Below are 20,030 nucleotides of genomic sequence, written 5' to 3' on the forward strand. Positions count from 1 at the left end.
GCAGTTCCCCAGTTTGGGGAAGAAGCAGGGGGGGGGTTGCTTCCCTGGATCAGCGATTGTTAAGCCAACACTGATGTTTCTTTCCATTCTGGGGGGGGAAGAAGAAGCCTCCAGGCGCCAAGCGAGCTCCTCTGGAATCGGAGAGGGGTTTGGGGGTCTCAGTTGGCCCCTAAATGCGACAGTGGGGTGCGGGGCTGGGCTGTTTGCTGGCTGGGGAAGGGAGTCACAGAAACAGTTCTTGTCGGCTTCCATCTGTAAAGCCAGATTTTAACAAAACTTATGTCGGGCAGCAAAACTCAGCCTCTGAACAACAAACGCAGCCGCTTCTTCCTGCAGGGATGGCAATGATTTGCATCACTCCCCAGCCTGTGCTTCAGCTTTCAGGCAGGCAGAGCCACCTGATATTATCACATACGGCTGTTTCAGCAGGACTGAGGTCTGAAAATCCATCTCTTTTTCCTGACTGGATAGATTCCAGGTGCCCAGCCTCCCCGTGGCTGCTGCTGTGCTCTATCCCAGCACCTCCGCAGCCAGCAGAACCCCAGATCTTTTCTTAGGGCAGCCTTTCGGAGGGTCACAGTTCAGCGCCCTGATCCCACGATGCAGCATGTTTAAACGCTTCCCCTCCAGCCCATTCAGGCTCTCAGGGTTAACATGATCCCCCCAGACAGGTGCTGAGCTCTGCAAAAGCCTGCGATCCAGCTGGATGAAAAACAAACCAGGATTAGACTCAACTAAACTCTCCTGTTGGAGCAGCGAAGTCATTTTGCAAGGCTTAAGGGAAGGTCATTTTTCTGAAGGAAAAGGGATGAATGAAGAAAGAAGCAGGACTGGAGAAGGCAAACAGCCGAGTGGCAAACCAGGTGGGTGGGATTAGGGCAAAGGAACCAGAGGCAAAGGTCATGGCTGTGGATCTGCCCTGTCTCAAGCAGGCTCTCTGCACGGAGCAGGGAAACAGGAGCACTTTGTGCCCAAAGAGTGGGTAAACGCCGTGTGTTCCCCCAAGAAGCAGCACTGATGGTACGTTTCCTCACCAAGCAACCCAAGACTGGGCTCTCCAACGTCTTCAACGCAACATGAGCTCTCCTTTCTCCCTTCAGCACTCTGCGGTGGGGCCTCTCTCCTCCGCTCAGCTGCTGAGTTGCCAAAAATCCTCAGGAATGCAATAACAACCTTTACCCTCCCACTCTGCAGGGGCAGAGTCAGTGGTGAGCCGGCAGATCTGATGCCCCAGGGCAGCACCTGCGCCTAAGACAGCTGAAAGGTGAATGCAGGGAAGCTAGGAGAAACCCACAACCCTCTTGATCTTCTTGAGGGTATGGAAGTTCTACAGAGGGACAGGAACACACTAGATCGATGGGCTGAGACCAATGGGATGAGGTTCAACAAGGCCAAGTGCCAGGTCTAGCACTTGGGACACAATAACCCATTGCAGCTCCAGGCTTGGGGAGGAGTGGCTGCAAAGCTGCCTGGAGGAGAAGGACCTGGGGGTGTTGGTTGACAGTGGCTGAACATGAGCCAGCAGTGGCCCAGGTGGCCAAGAAGGCAAATAGCATCCTGGCTTGGATCAGTAACACCGTGGCCAGCAGGAGCAGGGAAGGAATTGTGTCCCTGGACTTGGCACTGGTGAGGCCACACCTCAAATCCTGGGTTCAGTTTTGGGCCCCTCACTCCAAAAAGGACATTGAGGGGCTGGAGCTCGTCCAGAGAAGGGAACGGAGCCGGGGAAGGGGCTGGAGAACAAGGGTTATGAGAGGCGGCTGAGGGACCCAGGGTTGCTTAGCCTGGAGAAAAGGAGGCTGAGGGGAGACCTCATCACTGTCTACAACTGCCTGAAAGGAGGATGTAGTGAGGTGGGTGTTGGTCTCTTCTCCCAGTGACAGGAGATAGGATGAGAGGAAATGTCCTCAAGTTGCACCAGGGCAGGTTCAGATTGGACATCAGGAAAAATATCTCCATGGAAAGGGTTCTGAGGCCCTGGCAGAGGCTGCCCAGGGAGGTGGTGGAATCCCCATCCCTGGAGGTGATCTATTGATCAGGTGCTCAGGGATCTGTTTTAGTAGTGGACAGGTACGTTTGGACTTGATGATCTCAAAGGTCTTTTCCAACCAAGCGATTCTATGATTCTACGATCCAGGTGCACGGACCCAGAGGCAGGGGCAATATTCAGAGTGAAACTCCAGGTAACTCTGCAGCACCGACCATTGGTTGCTTGGGGAGCGTTAATGATGCTGGAAAAGCTGCCAGCAAAGTTGGACACCATCATCCTACTCTAGAAAATAAACAGATAAGTGTCAGTCACTGTCCAAGCGTCATCAGCACAGACGCTGTTGTCAATAGATCAGAAGTATCTAGGAACAGCTTGAACAACTTTTATTTTTCTTTTAAAGTGCTTAAAACGTAAATAACAAGCTCTTTATAAACATTAGTCGCAACTAGTAAAACATGAAACACACAGAACCCACTTCCTGCCTACGTGAAGTACAGGGAAATCAACAACTCCAAACCCCCCAACGCTTCTCTCTCCCATTCGGGGATGTTTTTCCACCCCGCGTTTAGAACAGAAAACACGTGGCCGTTTTTTTCACAGACAAGTTGTAAGGCTGAGTCTACGGGACACTTCAGTATCCACATCCCTTCAGGTTTGTTCCAGTTAAGGATCCAGCTCGGCGGTTCCTCTGGCCCAAAACTCTGGGCTGGAAGGGTCCGTCAAGGCAAAAATAAATCACTTGGCCAGAGTTTGTTAAAAGCAAGAAACCCAGTTGTGGGCTGAGGACAAGAGCAGAGCGCAGCTGAGAGCAACAGCACCCTGCGGAAGACCTTGGGAATCAGCTTGAGCTTGGAAAGAGAAGGACAGACCGGGAGGCGAAAGAGAAATAAAGGGAATTGTTACGGCTGTGTTTAAAACACTGACAAGCTGCTGCTGGCCCATGAAAACCTTCTCATCTGCTTGGGTCAGACCTGCCCGCTGACCAGTAGTGTTACTCACCTCCCTGGTTTTATAATATATCACTAAATAAGGAGATTTAGGACACAAGAGACTCAAGAACACTTTCCCCTGCTTCTTTTTCTCATCCCCCCTCTACCAGAAAAGACCTGGGTCCTCAGAACCAGTTCCTTCTGCTAACTTAGAGGTCTGACAAACCATCGCACGGACTCTGAGTTCAGTGCTGTTGCGTGGCGTAACCAAGCTTGCTCTTAAGCAGAGAATAAAAACTGTGTGGTGGGGGGAAGAAAAAACACATTTGCAGGACAGCAGGGTGGAAAAACGGAGAACAAAGACAAAAGCATCTTTAAGATGCCTTTTCCTAAGCACAAGTCATTGTTTGTAGATACCTCGAGAGGTCTGAATGCTCAAGGACAGACAGGAAACACCAGAGCAGCCTTGGTTGTCATCACCACTTGGGTTTTCCATAGCCCTCTTCCCACACGCGATGCCCGGGTATCCGTGCCGTACTCCCACCTCGGCCTTAGGAGATGCTCTGCTATTGCAAAGTCAAGGTGAGAATGTTTTCAGCCCTGCTTGCTCCAGCCTTGTTTGAGACAGCGTGAACTTCTGTGGGTTCAGGGACTGTGTCGCTCCGCTGCGACGGAGGCAAATCGTAGGAGGAAGCACGTATTGCTGAAACGGCCGTACAGCCGATACGACCTGCTGTAGCTCTGAGATTAACTTGGATATTTAAAGTGCAAAACATTCAAGCTTTGGAAAGGGGAAAAAAAAAAAAGGCAGAGCTAAGGCAGAAGGGGATTAGGGAGGCGGTGAAAGGCGATGGGAGAAGGCAGGGAGAGGAGGAGGAGTGAGATCCTTATAAACACTGGCACTTGTGTGTGGGGAGCACCTACAACACCAATTGCTGACGGGGAGAAGTGCTAGGAAGCAGCTGTTTTTCAAGGAGCAGGGATTCAGGGAGAGTGAGATTCCAGCTCTACGCCTCCCCCCGTCCGTCTGAGCCAAGCCTTCGCTGCTTAGCATCCCTGCCCCTTCTCCTGGCCCTCCTTCCCACACCACACCACTCCTGCGACACTGGACCGCTCTGAGCTGTTCACAATCCCTTCCTGCTTATTTTCAGGCTTCTCCATGAAAGACACGCACCCAGAAAGGGAATCCAGTTCTCAGGTCATGGATTCTTTCGATTATGCAGGCAGAGAGGTTTCTGGATCTTTTCTATAAAGAGAGAGAAATGCCTTCCCTCAGACCCTCACATCCTGCATAGAAACAATGTCCCCACACCCGACGCACACAGAAGAAGGAGGAACACAAAGAGGCAGCTAGAGAAGCGCAAAACCCCAGATTACTTCTGTCTAGGGGCAAACGTAGGTAAGAACAAAACGTTCACGGCCGCTGTCTTCCCAGGTAACAAATCCTCCTTGTATGCTGGTCTAGAGGCCAGATATGACCAAACATCACTCAAAGCAACACCATATCTCCTTTTCAACCAATAGCTCTTACTCCAACAGCCTGCTTCTCCAACCTCTGACTGCGAGCAAGACCCAACACTGTCTTTATCCAGGTGTTTTTTGTCTTGGAACGTTTGGCTTACTCTTCCTGCAGCTTTAACTATCTCTGTCTCCCATGTCACGCGAGCTGCCCGTGCAGCACTCCTGCCAAAGCCCTGCACACAGGAACGGGACAGCTGCTCTCTGAGTTTAAACATAAACTCACCTAGTTCAGATCAGCAGGAATGCAGAAAGCTGCCCAAGACGGGTGCCGTTAAACTGAGAATTGGATTTCAGAGCCTTTTTTTTGGTAGGAAACTGCTATTGTTCTGTTGCAAAAGGCACAATTTTTTCCAAGTCATGGTATGCATCGAAGCAAGTAAAGAGAAGATATGAAGGTTTTTAAAAGAACACAGTAACTCTGGGAGATATGCAGGAGAGAGAAGGTGCCTCACACGTTGAGACAGCTCAAATCCCACATAAACCAACTCTCCACCTGCACGGGCGCCTCCTCTACCCAAGACCCTAGGAGAAAAGAGGGAGTAACATCCTTCCTATACCCTTCCACAACATCTCCAAACCAAAAGCTGCGCTGTACTCCAGTGCGGTCAGGAGCATTGCTCCCCAGCCTCGAGCTAACATCATCTGTGGTTGTTAAACTGGGTAAACTGGAGCCCTTTAGGTGGTCACTCAATGTTCAGCAGCGAGAAGCATTCAGCTCCTGAGAGAGATGACTTCGACGCCTTAAGGGTGGGCCCCGATGCTGGCGTGTAGATGCGAAACAATTCAAGCAGCGCTTGGTACTAATACTGGCTTGGAGGGGGTCTGCGGCGATTACTGAGCTGTTAGCGTTGACAGAGGGCGTGACGGACGCCTGACCTAGCGGGAAGTCATGCATAGAGGTGGCCGGGCGGTCAGGCATCCTTCTCTGCGCACGAGCTTCGGTCGTGATGGCATTTTCCTATTGCATTGAGAAAGACGACACACAGTCGATGGTGGGGAGCAGCCAGTGGAAAGCAATTCCTGCGGACGCAGGAAAGGGCGAGTGGAACGCTGAGTAGAAAATTCCACTGTGATTTAATACACACAGGAGGACCCGGTGATGGGTCGGGTGGTGTGTGAGGAGATCTCCTGCGGTTCTGATTGTGCACAAACCATCCCTGGTCCTTCTCTTGTACTGCAAGTTCGGCTTTGAGTGGAGTCACAGAGGCAGCTGAGACTCCGCAGGCACACAGCGAAGGAATCGACACCACTCAGTCTGGCGGTGACGTCAGGTTGTGTCCCTTATGGCCTCTGATGCCGGTGTTTTGTGTAGCACCTCCCAAACAAATCAGAGTTGGCTTTTCAGCTAGAGACCCTTCATTTGGCAGATGGGGCAGGAAGGGCAAGAGGCACCCAAGAGCAGCCCCTTCCCCTTGCTGCCCGGCCGAGCAGGCTCGGCACACAGGAAAGTCCTGGTAAACCCTTCCTGAGCTTAAGCATTCCCGATGTCATCGACTTCTTTAAAGCCTCCCATCAGCCAGGGTTACACCACTTCAGAGAAAAAAGATGTGGAAGAGCAGAAGAGCAGGAGCAGGGTGAAGATATGGGCAAGGTGGTTGGTTTCCAACTCTCAAATGTCCACGGACCACTTAAAGCGGTGGAAGGATGAGAGCCTGAGAAGATACTGCTTGGTCACAACGACAGCAATCTAAGGAGGCATCTTCCTCCTGCAGAAGGCTCTGCTCCTCCCCATAGGGTAGATGACAGCCCACCACCCTATAGTTCCCTGGAGCCAGAGCTGGGATAAGCTTGGGCTGGGAAGGAGCAGATAACCTTTCCTGCTAAACTCTGCGAACAGAAGCCACTGGAGCCCTCTTGGAAGAGGAGGGTGGGGAGTGCAGGGATGTTTGCAGCGTGTTTATTGGAGAAGTGCTCTAGGCAAGTGATGCTGGTCTCTGGGGAGAGGTTACTTGGTCTTGCTTTCCCCCAGCGGGATCTGGAGGAGTGTGGGAGACTGTTCCATGATGCGCACCAGCAGTTGGTCAATGTAGTTCTCCAGTTCATGGATGTGCTCCTCCTTCTTGCTCAGCTCTTTCTCCTTCTGCAGCAGGAGCTGGATGAGTTCATCATGGGTCAAGTGATAATACTTGGCTGACTGGTCCAGGATGGTGGGATCCTGTGGTAGAACCCAAGAAGAACATTCAGTGAGTCAAACAAAAACCACTGCTCCCTTTAGCATCTGCAACGTGCAGGAACAACCAAAGCAATCAGTGTTTCCTACGTCTGTCTGCTTTCCAAATCTGACCTGATGAGCTCGAGACATCACGCAACAATCGCACTGGGACTTTACGAAGCAGCTTTCCCACCGGCCATGAAGTTGCTCAAATACACTGAAGATGGAACAACTGCCCAGATATCCAGGCCAACACAGCCCTCTCCACATAGCTAGAGGCGACCCTGAGCACTTCCACCAGCTGAAGGAATCACTTCACAGGGTTTCCCCAAAGTCTGTGCCAAACCCCTTCTCCCCGACAATGAGAAGCTAAGGGTGAGGGCACAATGGAGCCCTTTAGCCTGGCAGAATGAGGCCTGGCATTAGCAACTCCCCTCTTCCAGACCTTCCACCTTCCCCAGGCCTCCGGGAGCAGACCAGGATGATGGTGGGAGAAGAGATTTAAGAGCTGGATGACACCCCCAGGAGCTCCCAGAGGATGAGAGCCCCTGGGGAGTCCACTCAGGTGAACCCCAGCAGCAGCATTTTACACATTGAGTTGGGGAGGCCAACAGAGCAGCAGTGGACACGGGGAAGGAGAAGGGAACCCCAGTATGCCATGCCCTCAGACACAGCAAATGAGTGTTTTGCTTCCTTCGATGTGCCAGCATCTAAAATTACAGCCAGGCAAGCGGCATTTGAGCAAGGCTCCAGGAAGCACCTTCCCTCTGTCAGGAGAACAAACCCCTCAGACCTTCCATCAGGCAGCAACAACATCCTCCATCTTTCACATCTTGGGGACAACCAGGCATTTGTTCACACAGAACCATAAAAAACCCAAACCAAAGCAAGCAATGGAGCAAGAACGATGAAGTGAGAAGGTCCAGAAGCCAGGTCAAGGAGGCCAGCAGGAGGCTGGGCAACCAGGATTAAGGATGTCAGGGTTAATACACGATTCCATCCATTCTATCTCCTCACACACCAGTTTCTGCATATCTGTCACCAATTACACAACATCTCAAGCAGGTGAGACCGCAGCTCTCACCTCAGCAGTAGGTTCCTACCTTTAATTTCTTAGAGTCTGTCTTCTCCAACTGAGAAGACGGAGCCACGGGCTGGACGCTGCTCGTGGTGACCGTCTTCAGCTTCTCCAGGCCATTGCTCAGAGCAGTCGTCAGGCTGGACCTGTGCTGCTGCTTCTTCTCGCTGGAGACCTCTTGCACCGCAGCGCTAATGGGTTTCACTGGGTGAGGACTGAGGAAAACAAGAGGTGGGACAGTTAACACCCTGCCGAGCTGAGAAGCAACACTGCTGGCTCTCCCTATGGTTTTCGTGGGGATGGAACCCACGTATTAAACTTAACCAGCTCCACACAGCTAAATCTTCTGTATTGCTCAAAGCTCATCTGCTCCAAGGAGAGAGAGGAGAGCCAGCGTCCTGCAGAACAGGCCACCACAGTGCTCTCTGGTACCATTTCCACCCAGAGATAAGGAGCCCCGGGACATGTGTTTGGGCAAGATACAGAACAGGTCCCCATGCCCACACCTACGCAGCTCGGTCCCCACTGAGGGTCCAAACTCCTGGCTGCCAGGTGTTAGCACAGCTGGGAGAAACTTAACCCAAGTCCAAAGGAATCAGGGGGTGCTACATCCACTGCCCAGAGGGAGGTTTTGCTGCCCAGAAGCCCCCAGATTAGTGTCTGGGGTCACCACTGATGCTTCAGGGATGCTCCTGCACCACCTCAGCTTGAGAGCTGGGCTCCACCTGCCTGGAAGGCACCACAGAATTCACTCCCCTCCAACAGCCGAAAGGGAGGACGAGGAGATGCTGTCTGGATGCGCCTGGAGGAATTACATGTTCATTTAGTTTTGCCTCACTCTTTACCCAAAAAGATCAGTTTTGGGCTTAAACAAAATATGTTTGCTTTTCAGCGTGATGGAAAGAGAAGTGACCTGACCATAGAATCACTCGGTTGGAAAAGATCTTTGAGATTACCAAGCCTGACCAAGCTACTTTCCTACAGGTCACAGGCAGAGTTCTGCACCATATTCAGGATGAGAAGATCTCAACATCTACTCAGGAGCTCTGCACCTTATTCAGGATGAGAAGATCTCAACATCTACTAAGGAGCTCTGCAAAGCCTCTGCACTCATCGGGTGCAGCAGCCACCCTGCGAATGGAGAGAATCCCAACACCACAGGAGAAGGAGGATGTCTTGCTCGCAGGAGCTCTTGAGCAAGCACAGTCTCTTATTACAAACCGGGACATCCAGGTGTCGGTAGAACAGGTTGTGGGAGGAGGAACAACGACCACAGTCACTGTGCGAGCTGCTAGCCAGGCTGGGACAGATACTTCAAGTCCAGCTTGTGCTGTAACTGCTCAACTGTTCTTTATTTCTGCTTGGAAGAGTGGCTTCCAACCCTGCTTCATTCAGAGATGATGGATGAGGGGGGTTCAAAGGTAGCATCACATAAGGCATCAGGTGGATGGCCCAGGTCCTCATGGCTGGTGTCCTTGTGTCTTGTCAGTGGTGATGGCATGAGGATGTACCAAGCAATCTCCCCATCATGCCAACAGGGCACATCAAGAAGTCTTCTTCAACCATGATGATGCCTCCTGTCATCCATTTGCTAAGAGAGAACAACCATGGTAGCCACTGACCAGCTCCAACAAGCCAAAGGATCAACACTCCTTGTCAGAGCCATCTAAGCACATGGAGCTCAAGGCTCCTGAGCAGCTGGAAAGGATGGAGAGGGTTCCCATGAACCTGAGTGGGAGCCCACTGACAGCATCGGGGGTTGGAGAAGTTGCTGTTCTACACATCAGCCTCAAGCTCTCTCCACCGTGGACTGAATCCTTCACCAGTGAAGCTCCAAACACCATGATACCACACTACAAGCTGTCCAGCACTTATCTGTTCATAGAATCACTTGGTTGGAAAAGACCTTTGAGATCATTGTGTCCATTCATTATGACATACAGGGGGAGGTGAGGGTGAACCGGACCCAAAGCCGTGCACAGATGTCAAAAATTAAACATTCCCAAATCCTTTAAAAACACAGAAGTAATTTGCTTGCTTCAACCTCTGCCTCCTTCCTCGCCCAAAATGAGTGGGGTTCACTGTGGGATCTGGAGAAGGCAGTCCTGCTACCCCTGCAGGACTTCTACTGCTCCTCCAAACACAGGGTGTGGGAAGGAGAGTGATGGGGGAGCCACCAGGATTGCTCCTCACAGCCACATCTGAAGATAAGCTGTCTGAAATGCCACCACAGCCAGCGTGGAGACGAAGACCAGAGGCTGGCTGCAGAAGCAGGACACCCTAAAACAAGAGGTCTGCGGGGCCACCACAAATGCTCAAACCATTTTAAACCTCCAAAGGGGACTTCTGTTGGACCAAACTTATCCAGGCCACTCTACAGAACAGAAACCAGTCTCGGGATGCCAATGGGATAGAGTGGACGCAGGTTGAAAAGGGAGAGGCATTTCCCACTGCACGTTTGGTCGCAGGCAACTTTCAGCCCCATCGCCAGTGGGAAAATGTTAATTTGCAGAGGTGGAAAAGGAATTTAAAACCAAAATTCATCATCTCATTCCTTCCTGCTGACAGGGCAGCGTGCGCAGGGCGTTTCCTGCTTGCTTTGTCGTTCCAAGAGGATTCATTGCAGAAGACCAACGAAGCTGGTGAGGGGGCTGGAGAACAAGTCTTATGAGGAGCGGCTGAGAGAAATGGGGTTGTTTAGCCTGGAGAAGAGGAGGCTGAGGGGAGACCTCATTGCTCTCTACAACGACCTGAAAGGAGGTTGGGGAGAGGAGGGAGCTGGCCTCTTCTCCCAAGTGACAGGGGACAAGGACAAGGGGGAATGGCCTGAAGCTCCGCCAGGGGAGGTTCAGGCTGGATATCAGAAAAAAATTCTTCATGGAAAGAGTCATCGGGCACTGGAACAGCTGCCCAGGGAGGTGGTGGAGTCACCTTCCCTGGAGGTGTTTAAGGAACGGGTGGATGAAGTGCTTAGGGACATGGTTTAAGGGAGTGTTAGAATGGTTGGACTCGATGATCCAGTGGGTCCTTCCCAACCTGGTGATTCTATGATTCTATTAAAAGCAGGAGGTGTTCCTCCACCTGCATCCCAACCTGGGATGGTCATCACTGCGTACTTCCAGGAGATCTTTGTGCCTCAGAGCCATGTCTGAAGCTCTGATGGATGTACCAGGAGGTTGCACCTCCATCCGCCAGCTGAGGAATGTGACCTTGAGATGCATTAGTTGCTCACACCGACAGCCTGCCTAATGCACTACTGCATCTCCAACTGAGAATAAGTCTACTGTGAAGCTCAAGATGTTCATGATGGACCTTCTCTGGGTGGCAGTGGGACAGCCCTTGCTGCTTTCTCTGAGGCCTTGCTGTATCACAGCACAGCTTCATCCAAGTTCCCAAGCACAGTGAAAAACCCGCAGCAACTTGGAAATGAAAGTCTTTATCATCCTATTAAAACACTTCTCACCAAGAACAAGACAACAAAGGACAAATCCAAGGATGACCCAAGGGCGATCCAAAGGACAATCTCACCAATCCCTGCAGCAGCACAGAGCGCCTGAGGGCCAGACCTCCATGGACAAAGGATCTACTGGGGGAAGAGAACAACTGAACTTGAGAGCAGCAACTCTTCTCCAGGAGAACATGGACAAGAACATGAACAAGGGCTCCACAAGGATTACATTTGGATCACAAAGACTAGCACGTGATGGAACTTGGAAACTTGTTTTTTGAAGAGGCCGATTCTGCTGCACTCCTAACACTGGGAGGGCACAAAGCAGCACGTGCCAGTGCCACCTCAGCACCTGTGACATCCCTGGTCCTGTCACTTGCAATGCCATGATGTGCTGCAATAGTCACACATCTTAATCCCCGATGGATGGGTGAGGAATTCCACAACTGCTGGGCTCCTCCAAGTCAGTGGAGTACCCAGAGCACTATCATGGTCTGTCCTTTAGGTCCAATGTCAATGGATGGGCAAGGAGCTCCTCCAAGGCAGTGGAGACCTCAGAGCACTGTCATGGTCTATCCTTTAGGTCCAATGTCAATGGATGGGCAAGGAGCTCCTCCAAGGCAGTGGAGACCCCAGAGCACTGTCATGGGCTGTCCTTTAGGTCCCACCTCTGCTGGGGGATGTGACCAGAGACCTTCCCAGCAGTGAAGACACCATCCTGCCCTTCCCCAAAGAGGAGGAACGGGATTCTCCATCCGCTTGAGTGCTGCAACTGATGCTCTGAGCACCCACCTTGCCCCAGAATCAACACTTTGGTGGCAAGAGTCCTCCCTCGCTGAATGAGAGTGAGGAAGGAACTGCAAACACAACCCCAATACATGATTTATGGAACTCCATGGCTGCATCTTCAAATCTGGCACACAAGAGGCCATACCAGGAGCGTACAACCTCCCAGGTCCCTGTGACCAGGTAGTGCTCCAACCAGACCAGGCAGGAGATGCTGGTCTACCACTTGACTTGCCATCTTGAACAAGATGAACAGCAGGGAGCCACTCCGGCCACCTGGGAAGTGACACAGGTCCCCATACCCCGTTTCCATCCCTCACGAGGGGGGCAGGTAACCCCAGCACACCAGAATCTCAATAATCCACACCAGGTCCTGGCTGTTCCTTTATCTGATGGAAAACACCACCACTTTTGTTCCAGCTCAGCCTTAACGTCTGTTCTAACTTTTCTTTCTCCTTTCACCTTTTTCCTACCATATCTCTTCTTTGCCTGTGTGCCACTCACAAGCCTAAAAGGAGATGACCCCAGGAAAGGCAAGCATCACCAGGAGGACCCCAAAAAGGGCCCTTCCACCCTTTCTCTCTCCCCATCAACCATGACTCACACCTCCCAACCTTATAAAGCAGTGCAGACCCTCAGAGCCTTCCGGAGACCTCGGTCACTCTTCAAAGCTTCTTGATCAAGTATCCAAACCATCCGTGTTTTACAGGCAGAGAAAACAAGCAGAGATGTTCAAGGAATTCTCAGACAGGTCTCATGAGAGAAGCCCGCACTGACCTGATGACCGGCTCTTAGGTCCAACACCATGTTTCTCCCATGAGCCATTGGATGGATGCACGGTCAAGCCTGAGGTTCACTGCAAGTACTACCAAGACAGAGTCTTTCACTCATTGCCTAACTTCACCCTTTGGGATTGCAGGACACTTCTCTTTCCATGAAATGTAACAAACTGACAAAATCCAGGAGGTTTCTGTACAACCTCTGTCTGCACATTTTGAACAAGGTTATCTGCTGGAGGATGAACGATCCAATTGAGACAGATACGAGGATCTGGCCTCAATCAGGGAACGAAAAATGAGCTATCTGACCCATCTCTTGCTGGTCTTTGCTCGTGAGGCCATTTCCTCACATCAAACCCACACTCCAGGCAAGGAGGAATCCTCCTCCTTGGGTAGACTGAGATGAGATCTTAGGAAGAAAAGTTTTCCTGTGAGGGTGGTGAGGCCCTGGCCCAGGTTGCCCAGAGCAGTGGCGGCTGCTCCATCCCTGGAGGTGTTCAAGGCCAGGTTGGATGGGGCTTGGAGCAACCTAGTCCAGCAGGAGGTGTCCCTGCCCATGTCAGAGGGTGGAACTGGATTGGCTCTGAGGTCCCTTCTATTCGGTGATTCTGATTCCCTGCAGAAGGGTTGGAGCTCAGCTATGTTCTCCTGTCCCAGTCCTCCTGCTTTCTCTCTCCCCAGAGCCAGGACCAATATTATCCTTGAGCCAGACAGGATTTTCTTATCTCAGTGAGCTCCATTTGTCTCCTGTCACAGAAGAGTGATCAAACCCATCACTGCTAGAAGACTTAGGTCCCCATGTAAACCATGAGCCTGATCCTTGATACTCCAGGAGGACAGAACCTACATCTTGTCCTGCCCAGGTAGATCAGGGGAAGGTGCACCAGGAAAATGAGATGGACGCAGAGCAAGACTCCATGCCCTAAACTTGGTGTCTTTCTCTGCTTCATAGCATTTCTACAAGCCCAAGATTGATCTGGGAGGAGGAACAGCTTCTTCTTTCCTTTGATGCACTACCACGGTAGCCCCTTTCCCATTCCCGTTATCCTCAAGACTAAGTCCCACTTGCTTCACAGCCAACAGGCATCTCGGAGGGAGGGGAGGACGGCATTTAGCCACCACATTGGTGAAACCACTTTTTATTTTGGCTATGGAGAGAAAAAGGTTTTTAGTACCTGATGGTCCTCTAAAAGGGAAAGAAACCAAAGCTGAATTAAGGTAAAGGGAAGGGGCAGCAGATGCGTGCATGCCATGAAGGAACTCATGAGAGCATTAATAGGTGGAAGCTCTCCTGGGAGGACATGGGAAAAGCATCTGTTTTGCAAGCACAGGGAAGATGATGGAGCCAAAATTAGCATCGAGTGAAATGTGGATGCAATTTCTACCGTGGCTGAACTTTCAGCTGGGGCAGGTTTGGGATGCATCAAACCCTTTGCCCCAGTCTAGAGCAAACACAGGACACCAGTGGCCATTCCCCACCATGATCGGAGACAGACAAAGCTTCAAGTTCATGCAGGGCTCTCTGGGACCACGGGAAGGTGAGGGAAGAGAGGACCTGCAGGAACACGTGGAGTCAACGCGATCATGAGCTGCTGACACTGAGCCAAGGTCCACTTCTTGGGCCCCTGATAAGAGCAGAAGGGAGACAGGGTTTATCTCTACCAAATACACACCCTTTGCCTTCCCCGGAATGCTCACCTGGTCGTCTGCTGGAAAAGGGGCTTCTCAGCTGGCTGTGTCTCCCTGGGCAAAACCACGAGCGCTGAAGCTTGTGTGTCACCGGACTGCGGCAAAGGGCAGGGCTGGGCGGCTGCGCGGCTGGCGGCGGCAGGGACCCCGCTGCTCGCGGGGCACGCGACGGGGGAAGGGAAATCAAACTGTTTAGGGTTAGTTGCAGCCACGAGGAAAGGGGTGGAGAAGGCCAAGGGCTGGCTGTCATGCAGGAAAGGACGCTGGCCTAGCGGGTCCTCGGGGAGGTTAGTGGGCTGGAAGCCTTGCCCAAGGGCTTCCTCGTGGAGGCTGGTGAAGCCGAAGCCGCCCTGTCCAAGCTTTTCGGGCAGCACAGCTTGAACAGGGGGGGACTCGGGTGGCTTCTCCACAAAGGGATTGCTCGGGGCGTTTGGGCTTAGTGCTGGAGCAAAGGGATTTCTCGGGGTTGAAGTGTCCTGCTCGTGCCTCTCCTCTGCTCTATCTGGCTTCCAGAAATCAGCCTTCTTGAAGTCTATCCTGCTGTTTGCTGAGCGCCGGCGCCACGGCCCCTCCGGCTCGCTGGCGGGGGATCTGCCCTGCTCCGCCTCCCCGGCCTCTGCCACGGGGCTGCAAGGCTCACACTGGCCTCCCACTTGCCCAGCAAGGTCGGCCACCGGCCCCTGCTGCCCCTCACCACCACCCCACGCCGGCTCTGGCTGGGATGGACTCTCCCCACGCGCTAACCTTTGGGGTCGCTCTGCCTCTTGCTCTTCCAGAGCTGTCCAGAAGGTTTCCGGCTGGCCCAGGTCTAGCTTGGAAGGTGGGTTCAGTCCTGATATACTGAGCTCCTTGGGGAATGGCTCCTGCTTGGAGGCCATCTCCCACTCAGCAACATCTGTGTCCCCTATCAGAGGAGATAAGCCTGGCTGACTCCAGCTCTCCTTAGCTCCCGACTGGCTTAATTCATCTAGAAAGAACTTTGACGGGCAAGTATCAAACTGCTCAGCAACATCCGTCTCGTTCATCCCTGACCGGTTTTCCCCCAAAGAGGTGCTGCTTTTTGCCAACTCGCTCACTCTAGTCTCCAAATTGGCTGCTGAGTCCACAGCAGCCACACATTCAGCATCCTTGGAGTTTGGGAACTCGCTCCCAGCTTCAGCTATGTCCACTCCCAGTGCGGATGGGCTGGGATGTGCTGGGATCGAGGGCTCGCTGCTTAGATGGCTCCTCGGCAGCTCCACATCTGCCTTCAGGCTCTCCCTGTCTTCCCATTTCTCCTCGCTTCCTTGCTGCCTCAGTTGCGGCTGCCGAGCATCCTCCTCCTCCTCGCCATCCGCTCTGCTGCCCGCCACTGCGAACCACCTTGGAGGTTTGGGGGGTGGCACAGTCGAGCCAGCCTCAATCTCCTCCTTCTCTTGGGTACCTGTCCATGGAGAGAGGACAACGTGCCTTTCACAGATGTCGGAGCTGAGCTTTACCCGGCTTTCACTGGCCTCGAGCCGCATGCTGGCCTGGAGCCGGTAGACTGAAGTCCGGATGTCGAACGCTTCCTCCTCGCCACCCTGAGGCTCCATCCCTGGCTCCAGCGCCACAGGAAACCGTCGAGCTGTCACATCCGCGAGCACCCGCGGGGACACGGCAGCCACGTTGCTGCCTGGCAGGGTTTCGGAGGTGAGCTCGGGGGTGAAGGTGCTTCGGGGCAACACGCAAGCAGCAGCACGAGATCTGCTTTTGGCTTCAAAGGCACTTTCGCTCAGGAAGGCTGGCTGGGAGCCGAACACCCTTTCCTGACCCACCTGCTCAGCCCCACTTTGGGCACTCTCTGACAGGTCAGGAGCAGTTTCGGTGGCTATAGTCATCCACCCATTTGTCCCTGCACTAGAGGCTTCCTCCTCATCCCCATCTCCTTCCTCCCTAGCACTGTTTTCAGCAGTTTGTGGTGTCGAAGCCTCTTTTTCCCCTGCGTTTCCTGATGCAAACGCAGCTGTCCAAACTGTAGGCGTGCTGCTTTTCCTTCTCCTTCCCATCGACCCTGCAGCCACGGGGCTCAGCACATCCTCTATCACGGTCGCTTCTTGGGTCGTGCTCACCAAATTCGCCCCCACGTCTAAACCGGAGAAATTTGTCCACGACCGCAGAGTTGCAGGAATTTCGCTGCCCATTTGCGAATCGGCCTTTTCAAACACCTTTGTTCCCTCCTCGGCCGCTGGCTCGGCTGCTCTTTCCATTGGACTGGCTGCATCGGGATCGTCGATGAAAGCCATGCCCTCTGCCGTCACCGAAGCGAAGAAGTTTTCCTTCTTCAGTTCTGGTTTAAGCCTGCTGGTCGCAAAGGCATCAAAGGTATCGTCCCACTCCAAAAGGGGAGGAGGGACAGCGGGTTTCTCATCCGGAGGAGGAAGATCTCCTTCTGATGGAGTAGTTTCTGGTACTGGGACACAAATGCTTTGGGCTGGAGACTCCCTCTCCGGGTCTTTATGTCTTAGGGAGGCAGAGGGACTGCAATCCTCAGAGGAATAAAAGCTCCCAGCGACCTCTGTTGAAGTATGCGGCCCAGACGGGAAACTAGAGAAAAAGTGAGTAGGTGAAGGAGAATTTAGTACCTGGTCAGCGAGGAGGTCCTCAAAGAAAGGATTGCTCTGCAGGGAGTTGAGGAATGGGTTGGTAGGGGACAAGCATCCGGGCTGACTGTCTCCGATAGCGGGAGGGAGGTTAGCGCTTGGCATGCTAGCGAGATGGGCTACAGCGGCAGCAGGAAACTGGGCAGGGGAGCAGGGAGGAAAATGAGTAGGAGCATCTGAGCTGGTTTCTACCTGAGGAGACACTTCCAGGCTGTGGAGGGAAGACAAAACAGTCCTCCTGGTTAATGCTGTGACAGTGCTGTAAGCATACACCACACACATGACAAACGCTCCGCTTCAAAGCAATGCAACCATCAAATACGCACTCGTCTCTCTTGTTAGGCAGAGCAATGATTATGGAGTCAAGGCGTGGAAAGGGCATGCACGACAAAAAGGAAAGGGCAGCCTTTCTTCTAGTCCTTTAGATTCCCCCATTCCACCTTCGCAAGCCCTAGGACTCGGGAATCTGAGAGGTTTTCCCACCTCCTGCAGCCCAAGGACTCCATTCCTGGTTTGTGTTCAGGGCAGGGAGCGCTTGAGGAGCCGGTCTGGGCTCCTGGATCGGGATTACATGAACCAGAAAGAGCACGCAGGAGTGAGTCCTTCTCAGTTTACCCCAGTTCCTCAGTGCTTGTTTGGCAGCACATCAGGAGGACAGTGAACACAGTGGTCCCTCTCGCACAGGAGGGTGGGTAGGGTGGCTGCAGGCGACTGAGGAATAAGAGCCAAGGAGGACGGAGCACCTGGCCAGGATGTGGTCCTGGCTCTGCTCCTGCCTCTGCTCAGCCTCCCTGCGCGCCCTCTCAGAGAATCACAGAACCATAGAGTCGTTTGATTGGAAATAACCTTTGAGATTATTAAGTTCAACCGTACCTGTCCACTACTAAACCACATCCCTGAGCACCTCATCTACACAGCTTTTAAACACAACCAGGGATGGGGACTCCACCACCTCCCTGGGCAGCCTCTGCCAGGGCCTCAGAACCCTTTCCATGAAGAAGTTTTTCCTGATGTCCAATCTGAACCTGCCCTGGTGCAACTTGAGGACATTTCCTCTCATCCTCTCACCTGTCACTTGGGAGAAGAAACCAACACCCACCTTGCAACAACCTACTTTCAGGCAGTTATAGACAAGGAGGTCTCCCCTCAGCCTCCTCTTCTCCAGGTTAAACAATCCCAGGTCCCCCAGCTGCCTCTCATAACCCTTGTTCTCCAGCCCCTTCTCCAGCTCTGTTCCCTTCTCTGGATGTGTTCCAGCCCCTCAATGTCCTTCTTGGAGTGAGTGGCCCTAAACTGAACCCAGGATTCCAGGTGTGGCCTCACCAGTGCGGAGTCCAGGGGCACAATCCCTTCCCTGCTCCTACTGGCCACACTGTTTCAAATACAGGCCAAGAGGCCATTGGCCTTCTTGGCTATCTGGGCCACCGCTGGCTCATGTTCCGCCAGCTTTGTCATGTCCCTTTTGGCTTGAGGTCCCAAGATCCCTGAAACCTCACAGAGGACCCCAAGGAGGAGGAAGGGATTCAGCACATCTTGGATTCAGACTGCCAGTCTCCTCCTGCACCTCACCCTAGGTCAGGGGTCCACTTCTTTCCTGCCTTTTCAAGAGGGACTACCTTGGGAACTCACCTGAGTTGGAAGGGACCCACAAGGATCATCACGTCCAGCTACTGTCCCTGCACAGGACAACCTCAACATTAACACTGTGTGTCTGAGGGTGTTGACCAAGTGCTTCCGGAATATTGTCAGGCTTAGTACCGTGACTGCTTTCCTGGGGAGCTGTTCCAGTGCTCCACCACCCTCCAGGTGAAGAACTTTCTCCTAATGCCCAACTTAACCTTCCCCTGGCACATCTTCCTGCCATTCACTCAGGTCCTGTCATTGTTCACCAGAGAGAAGAGATCAGCGCCGGCTCCTCCTCCCCTTGTGAGGAAGCATTAAACTGCGATGAGGTCTCCCCTCAGTCTCCTCTTCTCCAGGACTCCTCCAACAACACACACTGCCATCCCTAAGGAAACCTTGCCAAGCCCAGACTGGCCATCTTGGAGGATTTCACACCATGAAGGGCAAGGTGTGGACATCCCACACTCCAATTCCTGCTCCTATTGCCACGCTCTTTCCTCCTAAGTCCCCGTCCCCTTGACCAGGAGCAACCTTGGCCCCAGCCTGGGGACACCTGGCACCGGCACACGTGGCTGCACTGCCCCATAACCGAGCCATTGGGATTACTTCCTTCTGGCTTTTTTATCCTTAATGACTTTAAATTGGAAGGGAAAGATTTAGATGAGACATTAGGAAGAAATACTTCACCATGAGGGTGGTGGGGCCCTGGCCCAGCTTGCCCAGGGAAGTCGTGGATTCCCCATCCGTGGAGGTCTTCAGGGCCAGGCTGGATGGGTCTTGGAGCAACCTGATCTCATGTGAGGTGGCCCTGCCCATGGCAGGGGTGGAACTGGATGAGCTTCAGGTCCCTTCCAACCCAACCCATTCCATGATTCTGCATTGACCATGACAGCTGAGCTTCAAGGAGACCCCAGTCTTGGTTTGGTCACAGGGACATTTGGATCATAGAGATGTTTTGATCAAACAGAGACGTTGCTCAGCCAGCACTGGGCACCGCAAAAGGTTAATTAGGAATGAATACCTTAATTGCTTTGCCAACACCCACAGTGTAGGTCCAGCCCTGGGGTCACATCATGGTATCTCCCTGCCTCACCCAAGTGGGTGGTAGGGATCGCAGGTGGCACTGGAAGACCACGGTCAACGCGCTGTCAAACAGCAAAGCTGCTTGGACAACTCTTTTCACCATTACTGAAGACAGAAAAAGCCTCAGACATACATTTTAAAGCACAAAAATGCCATCTTGAGGCAGAAGTTAGTGCTGTGTGAAGGCGCAGCCACCATCAGTGGCCTTCAGAGCAGGGAGGGTTACATCCTGGCAGCATGCCTTGGACCACGAGTGACGCAGGGATGGGCAGGAGCAGGGTACGACCCACTTCTCCCCACTCCTGGCAGCTTCAAAGCCCTCCCTCACACA

General features: G+C 52.9%; 1 protein-coding gene across 7 annotated transcripts in view; it reads right to left on the reverse strand.

Moving 5' to 3' along the window:
• Positions 1–4,961: 4,961 nt before the first annotated feature.
• The window catches only part of RAB11FIP5 (RAB11 family interacting protein 5), a 56,132-nt gene continuing 41,063 nt past the window's right edge, over positions 4,962–20,030 (reverse strand). For 4 of the 7 annotated variants that reach the window (XM_054065871.1, XM_054065872.1, XM_054065873.1 and 1 more), the window contains exons 4-6: positions 14,382–16,937; positions 7,696–7,885; positions 4,962–6,595 (exon numbers count right to left, since the gene is read on the reverse strand). In XM_054065871.1, the coding sequence (XP_053921846.1) occupies positions 6,386–6,595; positions 7,696–7,885; positions 14,382–16,937 (2,956 nt within the window). In that variant the 3' untranslated portion in view covers positions 4,962–6,385. The remainder of the gene's footprint in view (positions 6,596–7,695; positions 7,886–14,381; positions 16,938–20,030) is intronic. The other 3 variants (XM_054065875.1, XM_054065876.1, XM_054065877.1) reach the window with 3 other exon arrangements.

Source organism: Cuculus canorus, chromosome 4 (assembly GCF_017976375.1).
Source record: "Cuculus canorus isolate bCucCan1 chromosome 4, bCucCan1.pri, whole genome shotgun sequence".
Lineage (NCBI taxonomy): Eukaryota > Metazoa > Chordata > Aves > Cuculiformes > Cuculidae > Cuculus > Cuculus canorus.